This window comes from Bison bison, unplaced genomic scaffold (genome assembly GCF_000754665.1).
Source record: "Bison bison bison isolate TAMUID 2011002044 unplaced genomic scaffold, Bison_UMD1.0 scf7180017864290, whole genome shotgun sequence".
NCBI classification, from domain to species: Eukaryota; Metazoa; Chordata; class Mammalia; order Artiodactyla; family Bovidae; genus Bison; species Bison bison.
This window is the reverse complement of record NW_011494862.1, coordinates 2,545,588-2,555,605: the sequence shown is the minus strand read 5'-3', so window position 1 is coordinate 2,555,605 and position 10,018 is coordinate 2,545,588. Positions and strand designations below refer to the sequence as shown.

Sequence of the window (10,018 nt, the reverse complement as noted above, 5' to 3'; positions counted from 1 at the left end):
CCTTCCTTTCTGTTGCCTGTGCTTTTTTTTCTGCTAGTCCATATGTAAAAAGGAAAAAAGCACAGGCAACAGAAAGGAAGGGGGCCTGGCATTTACTGACCACCTTCTGCTGCTGCTGCTGCTGCTGCTAAGTCACTTCAGTCATGTCCAACTCTGTGTGACCCCATAGACGGCAGCCCACCAGGCTCCCCCGTCCCTGGGATTCTCCAGGCAAGAACACTGGAGTGGGTTGCCATTTCCTTCTCCAGTGCATAAAAGTGAAAAGTGAAAGTGAAGTCGCTCAGTCGTGTCCGACTACCATGTGCCAAATAATCTTTGGATACTATATATCCATGCTCTCATTTAATCCTCACACAATGCAGAGGGAGCATATGAGTAGACCTGTTTTGCAGCTGAGGACAAGGAGGCTGACAAAAGTCAAATGATTTACAAAAACTGCAGAGATGGTAATGGCAAAGCTGAGAGCTGGGCCCAAGTTTGCTGTCTCCAAAGACCCTGCTCATCTGTTAGCATTCACCGTGTTGAGCAAAGATCTGAACAGGCCACAAACTAGATGATCCAGACATTGACCACATAATCAGGATTTGGAAACTATGGTGTGCTCAGTGTCTAGGCCAGATGGCACGTTCCATGGTGCTACATGTCTTCAGTTAATTACATATAGGTGAGAAATTTCAAGGGAACACTAGCCTCTCATTGCCACTCATTGCCTCTACAACCTACCAGATTATTACAGAGCTAAGAATCAAATTCAAGAGTCATAGTTTCTTCAAAAGATAAATTGCAAGTGAAGCTGAAATTTTAACAGTGCCAACCTGTAGTGTAAGCCTCTATGGGAGAGAAATCATTAGTCAAATCTGTATGGGTTTCAAAGTGTAAAACTTCATGACTAGAAATGTCAAACTACTGCTATGTAAAGCAATATAAGGGCTAACATTATAGAGAATCTTTGACATTCAACTGTCAAAATCACTTGGGAGTCCTAACCTCAGTGTTATCAAAAAGTCAGATAAAAGTATCATAGGCAGGTGAGAAAAGGAAAGACAAAGGCCATATGTCCCAAGTGACACACACAAAAAGGATGAATACAAATGATAAAAAGTATGAATATTGAGCAATGGAAGTCATTTCTCCTGAGACGAATGTACTATCCATGTGAAGGAAAAAAACTGGGTTAAAGAGGAAGGAATCACCAATATAAAAAAGGAAGATATCCTAAATTAAGCAGAAGATCAGCCTAACTGCCCTCAAAGGGTTCTTTCAACTCTGGTGGTGGCAGTTTAGTCATTAAGTCACGTCTGACTCTTGTGACCGCATGGACTGTAGCCTGCCAGGCTCCTCTGTCCATGGGATTCTTCGGGCAAGAATACTGGAATGGGCTGCCATTTCCTTCTCCAGGGGATCTTTCCCACCCAGGAATCAAACCCGGGTCTCCTGCATTGCAGGCAGATTCTTTACTGACTGAGTTACAAGGGAATCCCAAGATTTGAGGATTCAATGAAACAGGACGTGTGGTAAGTAAATCAGGGCTAAGCCATGTGCTGCTTCTGAGATTAGCATTCATCTTGGAAGCCAAGGCAAGTGCAATGGTGTGGATGAGAGAAACTGAATTGCAAGTAGACAGCAATCCCTCCACCGAGGTTTTAGCACGCACCACTCCAGTACTTTTGCCTGGAAAATCCCATGGACGGAGGAGCCTAGTAGGCTGCAGTCCATGGGGTCGATAGAGTCGGACATGACTGAGCGACTTCACTTTCACTTTTCACTTTCATGCATTGGAGAAGGAAATGGCAACCCACTCCAGTGTTCTTGCCTGGAGAATCCCAGGGACGGGGGAGCCTGGTGGGCTGCCGTCTATGGAGTCGCACAGAGTTGGACATGACTGAAGCGACTTAGCAGCAGCAGGGGTAGAGTAGAAAGATCTCTAAGAACAGTAAAAATAGAGAATTTAACACAAAGTGAATATGAAAAAGGAGTACCTTGAGAGATTTCAGGTAGTGGACTAAATTGAACCCATGAGAATATTTTGGTCCAAGCCATGCTCCAAGCAGGGAAAGACAGAGCTAAGTAAGTCATCCACCACCTTGGTTCCTCAATGTCCACTCTTTGGACTGTGATACACTTCTCTAAAATCTAGTTTCAAATAACTCAAATAGATTCACAGATTCACAAACACCTACATGATTAAACAAGTTTCTCAGTGGTAGACTCTTGCCTTCATACGTTACCACCTGCTATGTCTCCATGGGAAGCCCTACACACTCCCCCACCCTTCCTCCTCTTTGATGATTTCAACACTTTGTTCACTCTCTCTTTTCACTCCTTTCTGTCACTATTTTTGGTGGCTTATCATCCACAGGGGTTGCTTCTTCCCAATGGCTGATGCTGTAAGTCCCTCTACCTGCTCACTTCAAATGATCTGATTCTCTCACCTCATGTCTTTGCCTCACACTTCACTGAGCAAAAGGAAGTGATCAGACAGGGATTCCCTAATATTTCCACCATGAAAACTTTCAAACTTCCCCATCAGTTCCCTAACACATCACTTCTACTGACTTTACTGTGAATGAAGCATTCCCTACTTCCATCATAGGCCAACCCCTTGAGTTTTAGGTCCCATCCTCTTGCTTCATCAAGTATATCTCTCCCACTATTATCCTATTTCCTGTATCATTAATCTCTCTTTTTCTGCTGGGTCCTAAAATCACCTTGTAAATATACTGTATTATCTCTGATCCTAAAAAAAATTAAGGAATTTCTTAATGCTACATCCTACTCCAGCTACTGCCCAACATCTCTGCTCCCCTTCACAGAACTTCTTGAAGAGTTGTGAATCGTCACTGTCTTTATTTCCTCACCTCACATTCACTCTCATTCAATGCCCCACAACTCTACTTATGCTGTTCCTGGTCAGAAATTGATGCTGCTTTGTCAAATCTGATGATTACTTCTCTATTCTCACTTCAGTGGATTTACTGGGAACATCTGACATAGCTGAATACTCCACCATCTATTTTTTTCTTTTTAAGAAAGATAATCTTTCAACATCCAGATCACAAGTGAAGAGCCTATTTCTTAACAGAAGCAAGGATGTTTCCTCTATCCTAAAATCAATGGAGGCATCATGTTAGAGTCCTGATGGGGAAAAAAAGTGAGTTGCAAAAGATTATATACTGCATATAATTTTGATCAAGCTTAAAACAAGTGACACTAATCACTGTTTAGAAGTATATACATTTCTGAAAACTATGAGAAAAGTGTGATGATGACATAAACACACAATCCAGGGTAGTGGCTACCTGTGGGGAAGTGTGACAGGGTAAGAATACATCAGTAATTTTACAGCATTTAACTTGAATGGTGAGTTTGTAAGTGTTCATTTTGTTGTTATGTTTTCTAATGAGAAAGTAGCTTAAACTAGGATAGCCAGAGTAGCAGTGGAAGCAATGAATAGATTTTGAATATGTTTAGGAGACTCAATGCTGGTATAAGGGAATGGGAGAAAAGGAGAATTTAAGGATGATTTCTCCATTTTTTGACTTGAATAACTAGGAAGATGGTAGAGTCATTAACCACGAAAGGAAGACTGAAACAGAGGCATTCTGAAAGCATTTTGCATTGGAGAAAAAACAATTTTTTTGGCTATGTGAGGTTTAGTGTATCTGTTGATATCTAAGTGAAGATGTAGAATAGGTGATTGGAGTACAAATCTGAAGTTCTGGAGAGACTCCAGAACAGAAACTATATTCTTTCTTTCTCTTTACCTACCTATCTAGTTTTAGAGCCATGAGATTGAATGAGGTCAGCTGGGAAAAGAAAGAGACCCAATACAAAGCCCTGTATATTGAGATTAAGAAGAGAAAGATGGCCAGCATAAAAGACTAGGAAGAATGGGCCAACAGGGTAGAAGAAAAACCAACAGGGTAGAAGAGATTTCACAGAACTCAAGAGAAGCAAGTACTTCTAGGAGGTAATAGCTCTTCCCTTCTACTGCAGTACCTTGGAGACCGCATACTCCAGATGGTAGAAGGCCATAAGATTCCCTTTGGGCTTTGCAGCTTATTCTTGGTGCCATCTCTTCCAGGAATTTTCCCTGATGTTCCAAGATAGACTGTAAGTCCCTGAATCTGAGGATCTGACTGGTTATCATTGCATCTGAGTACCTGGCATAGTTCCTGGCATATATACATTCCTTACAGGCCATCCAGAGAAGTGTTTTTTACTCCCCACTGGCTTCTTTTGGAGGGTTTCATGAAAAGCATTTCTTCCCATTGGAGTGATTACCATCTTGTCAAATAATTAAGCTTAGGCATTTACTTCTTCCAGGGTAGGTGTTGAGCTTAGGAGAGGCCACAAGAAGAAGAAAAGAGGGTAGGGACACTCATTGGATCTCAAACGTAACATTTTCCCTCTAATGAAAATGTTTGTCGCTAAGCCCCTTTAGTAGGTAAATAACCATTCATTCTCATTTCCTCAAGTCTTAGGAAAAAAGATACAAGCATGATATTTTCAAGTTTAGCTAATTTAGGAATCAGCAAACTATGGCCCATGGACCAAATCTGACTGGTTCCCTATTCTGTGTTTCAATATAGCCAGTGAACTAATGATAATAGCTTTCACATTTTTAGATGGTTGACAACCAATCAAAAGAAGAATCCTTTTTAGTGACATAAAAATTTTATAAAATTCAAGTTTCAGTGTGCAAAAATAAAATTTTGGATACAGTTTTGTCTATGTATTTCTAGACTGTCAATGGCTGCTTGCATGTGATAACAGCAAATTTTAATAGTTGTGACAAAGATCATAGGTCTGCAAAGCTGAAAATATTTATTATTTTCAGCTTTGGACCTTTATAGAAAATATTTGCTAACTCTTAAGCTAGACTTAACATCTTGCTTACTAACAGATGGTAAAATAACCTCTAGTATTTAATTGTTCACACCTAACCTATCCTATGGAGAAGGCAATGGCAACCCACTCCAGTATTCTTGCCTGGAGAATCCCAGGGACGGAGGAGCCTGGTGGGCTGCCATCTATGGAGCCACACGGAGTCGGACATGACTGAAGCGACTTAGCAGCAGCAGCAGCAGCAACCTATCCTAGCAATTGTTTAAAATCACAAGTGAATGAACAATCGTCTAGCTTCTCAATGGGAAGATGGGTGGCTGCAGCTATGTTTTTTCCTCTCTTTGGGGATCTCTCACCAATTACCTATGCCATCACCATGATGGAGGAGGACTCCTCCTCTGGCACTAGTATGAGCATTTAAAACTTCCTTTATTAACTGTCCACAGTCAAGTTTACCAAGACCAAACATACAAATAACACTGAAAAATGATGAAGAATTAATAGGCAGAAAGACTTAATTGTTAATATAGCTCTAAGGAATGGTTCATTCACCTTTATTTTGGAGTCTCCTCCTGGGTGCTCAAAATGATGAGGAAGCACTGTACCCCAGTACTTGGGCATTTTCTCAGGCATGTGAAGACACTATGCAACCCAAACTCAAGACTGTTGTCCCACTAGAAGCAAAATATGACTGCTCGTTTCCCAGTCAGGCCCACATTTGACGTATACTGATTGATGGACTGTCTTCCTAAGCATAGGAATGTGATCTGTTTCCTTCCACCCCTTACTTAGTGGTCATTTTTAAACTGTTCTTCATGGAGGACTGTGACAAGAGTTTAATTTAATGACAAGGGAAGGGGCATATGGAGTGAATAATGCCTTCATTCACTGCTGACATGCTATAAATAACTGCACCCAAACCACTAAGAGATAACATATTGTGCTGTTTTGAGTAGCCAAGACTGCAAAGAAAGAGCTCTATCATAATAACATTGCTCAGTTTTAGACAGTAATTAAAAAAAAAAAAGCTTACTAGTATTTTTTTTTAAATGCCAAGTTACATTTGCATACACATCCCAAGGGTTAAAAGGAAGAAGTGTCAAAAAAATTTCACACCTTTTAGGTTTACATCAGTTAGTGTTTCATACAGAAACTGATGACAGAAACAGTGGTAAGAGGTGAAAACCATGAAGCTTAGAGTAAGAGAAAAGAGATCTTACAATAACCCACAGAAAGATCAAACACAGAAAAGGGAGATTCAGATAGAGAGGAAGTCAGCAGAGCTTGGTCAACGTGGCGTATTTCAGAGTATGGGTTTCTCTCTTTGTGAATGCTTGCAACTACTCTGAATAAGCCAGCTTCCTTGGTTCAATTCATAACCATCCACGAGTTCATAAACACAACAAGTTGCTGCATTCGTTGTTATGGTAGTGGTTCATTTTATAGGATATGAGAAAATTACCATTCTGCCTTGATGGGCTTTTAATTCAACAGATAAACACTTGAAAAAATAAAAATAAAAATCTTTCATACATATCTAAACAGGTCATTATCAAGTGTGAGTAAAAATGACAAGAATTTATGAGCCCAGAGTTTCCCTATTTTTATATTTTAGCTTAATGTGATACAACTTAACTTCTCAGACAAATTATGAAGTTGTATATTGTATCACTAACTGAGTGCTTTCAAAAACTAATACTCAAATGGCTATTTCTTATGTCTCCAAAGATTTAGAAGAGGCATAAAGTGCATATAAACATTTTTGGTTTAATAAAATATTTGATTTTACTTCAATAAAACTGTCTTCCCAATAATTACCAAAAACAAAAAGCTCATCAGACTGAAAAATATATTTGACCTCCTCTTCATAGCTATGGGCTATCTATGGTACTCCTGTGAGCAGTGAGTATCAAAGTTTGAAGAAGTGCAGGGCTGTAATATTTGGAAAAGAGAGGATTGTTGAATGTTAAACTTTATTTTAAAATGTTATGTCTCCAGAGATTACCTTTTCCCAAGCTTTTAGTATGGCTTATAAAGGCCATATTAATTTTCATAGAACCCAAAAGGCAAGATGCATCAAGGTTTAATGATAAAGGAATGAAATTAATTACTAGTCATAGCTTTGTGGAATAAGAAAGAGTGAGATAGTAAGTGAAATAGAAGTAAGAGATAAAATCAAACAGAGGCATAAAGCTTGTAACCAATGTGATAATATATGAAAAACAGGAGTAGGACTTAACTAATGTCAAAAATTTCCAAGCAATATAAACATATCTCCCTGGACAGCTTCAATACTTAAGCTGATGTGAAAATGAGCTTGTTAATCAATGCACTATGTTTTGATTTAGTATCAGTATTTTAGAGTCTATTCTAAGGAAATTATTACATCTTCCTCTCTCTCTTATCTTTCATCCTGTCTATCCACCACTCCTTCCCCCGCCTCCCCCCGCTCCCCGCCTCTTTTAGACACATACCTTCTTCTGGTGTTTGTGTTCGCAAAGATTCACTCCAATCACTCCAACTACCTTTATAAAGATGTAGCTTAGAGGAAATCTGAAATTCATATTCTGTAAAGGGTTTCAGATCCAGCAAGTCATGTCTTCCTTTGGCATTTGTGACATTAACCTTGAAACCAACAAGATTTTTTAAAGTGCCTGTTAATACTAAATTAATTAAAATAAAGGTAAGAAAACCAAACTAGATAACCCTTTTTACTTTTCAAATCTGTCATTCAATGAGAAGAAATAAAATAACTGGGTTACTGAATACATGTGATGTTAATCTGAAACAATAGTGTCTCATTAGAAACACAAAGACAAAAAAATTTGTGGATCTAACAACCCATCTATAGAGATTCCAAAGGGGATCCAGAAACCAGCTATAAAACAAGTAAACACTGAAAACTACTCGTTTTCAAAAAGGCCTTGAAAAAGTTTGTTTCTAACTAGATATTATTTTTTATTTGGCCACAATGAGAATGCAATGAATGTTTTAACACAGACATAAAACTGGCTCCAAACAGAAAAATTTAATTATATAAGAAAATTATTAAATGGCATGCTGCAGTCCTTGGGGTCACAAAGAGTCGGACACGACTTCATGACTGAACAACAACAACAATATATAAACACTTAATTATTATACCTTTCTATATCTGGAACTAGGGCTTCCCTGGTGGCTCAGATGGTGAAAAATCCACCTGAGTTTGGTCCCTTGGTCAGAAAGATCCCCTGGAGAAGGGAATGGCAACCCACTCCAGTATTACTGCCTGGAGAATTCCACGGACCAAGGAGCCTGGTGGGCTACACTCCACAGGGTCACAAAGAGTCAGACATAAATCTAAGCGACTAATATTTGAATAGGGTAAAAGTCACTCAGTCGTGTCCGATTCTTTGTGACCCCATGGAATAGTCCATGGAATTCTCCTATGTGGAACTGATCCTTTGTTATTATTATAGGCACTATATTTTACCAAAATACTGGAAAGAATCATAATCCTACATTTTTATTGTAAAAATTTAATGTTCAATATTACATCAAAGTGTAAAGTTTTATCTTTGGAATATTCAATTTAGATAAGCCTCTGAACATTCCCTAATATTTATTTTTCCAATAGGTTAAAAATTACTAAAACGTGAGACTTCCCTGGTGGTGTAATGGCTAAGACTGTGCTCCCAATACAGGGGGCCTGAGTTCCATCCCTGGTCAGGGAACTAGATCCCGCATGCAGAAACTAAAACCCAGTGCAGCCAACTAAATATATAAATAATTTAAAAGAAATTACTAAAAAGTAATAATGGAAGTAATAATGGGGTAGGGAGTAGAACAACAAGGAAAAATGAATCATTTACTAGAAATAAATCATAGAAAATTAGTGTGGGTTTACAGAAGCTTATGGCTTAAAAAATTTCAGCATCAGTGATCAAATTTTAGGATATTTGTTTTCATTTTTTTCTTTTTTTTGACACATGGTTTATGGGATTTTAGTTTCCCCACCAGGAATCAAACCTGGACCCTTGGCAGTGAGTGTATGGAGTCCTAACCACTGGACTGCCAGGGAATTCCCTAAGATACTTCTCAATAAACAGAAGTGTAAATGATTGACTGATATGTCTCACATGTATATGTGTACTTTTGGGCTAAACATTCTTAAACTCTGTATTTTGCTGATATGAAAAAAGACATCTGGGCGGTGCTACTAAGAATTTCTCCCTGGTTTCCCCTTCACTCTAGAGACCATTACCATATTCCAGGATCTGCTGTTAATGGGCCGATATCTGAGTCGATTGAGTAGCACCAGTCCCTCATCTCTCCACAGAAGGGTACACCTGTCCACGGAAGCGTTTACAAATTTGATTCTGATGTCCCACGGAGGAAGAGGCCTCACTGGTAACCAGGACAAACAAAAAAGTATGATTCAGGCTCCACAGCTGGAAATTGCCTTATAATTACATGAGCTATAAAGAGTTGAACAAGTCTCATTTCTAAAATGCACAGCCGCCAACTTGGTGAAACAAACAAGAGAGGAGTCCCTGGCTTTTAGAAGGAAGAAAAAATTGGATTGACTTCTAAATCATTAAAGTAATTCCCTTTAATCTACCCTCATTTTTAAACAGATAAACTACCATAACCATCACTGATAATTTGGATTTCACTTAATTTAATGATTTAAAGAAAACCAATGTGCCAAACCCAAGAGTTTCAATGGCTGAGAAGGTAGAGGTGTGGCTAGTGGCGATTACATCAGAAGGAGAAAAAATCTTGGTAGGAAATCCATAGGAAAGAGACTCGGCAACAGAGGAATAGAAGAGAAGAGGGAAAGAAGGTGACTAGAGATGAATGGTCAATGTAAAGAGAAGGAAGGCAAAATAGGCAAAAGTGTGATAGCAAAATGTAGAGTAGATGCTAACGTACATCATTTACTACACTGTACAGTGTGTATATGTGCAATGAGATGCCTTGGGAAGAGAGAAAAGAGACACGTGTTGTGAGGCCAGAACTTCAGGCAGGTCAGAAGCTCAGTGTTACCTGGGAATGCCTGGAATTGGCCTCTGACTCAACTGGGCCAATTACATCTGCTCAGAAATGTGCTGGGACTGGCTAACTCCAGCTCCCAAGCTGATGAGAGGGGTGAAGTAAGTGTTCTCTGAGGAAGATGCATTTGGTACAT

The 10,018-nt window shown here is 39.1% G+C and overlaps 1 protein-coding gene across 5 annotated transcripts in view; it reads right to left on the bottom strand.

The window, feature by feature from the left end:
• Window positions 1-10,018, bottom strand: part of IL12RB2 (interleukin 12 receptor, beta 2) — an 87,181-nt gene that overhangs the window by 55,529 nt on the left and 21,634 nt on the right. For all 5 annotated transcript variants that reach the window (XM_010850298.1, XM_010850297.1, XM_010850299.1 and 2 more), the window contains 2 exons: window positions 9,092-9,234; window positions 7,323-7,473 (listed from right to left, as the gene is read on the bottom strand). In XM_010850298.1, coding sequence (XP_010848600.1) covers window positions 7,323-7,473; window positions 9,092-9,234 — 294 coding nt within the window. The remainder of the gene's footprint in view (window positions 1-7,322; window positions 7,474-9,091; window positions 9,235-10,018) is intronic.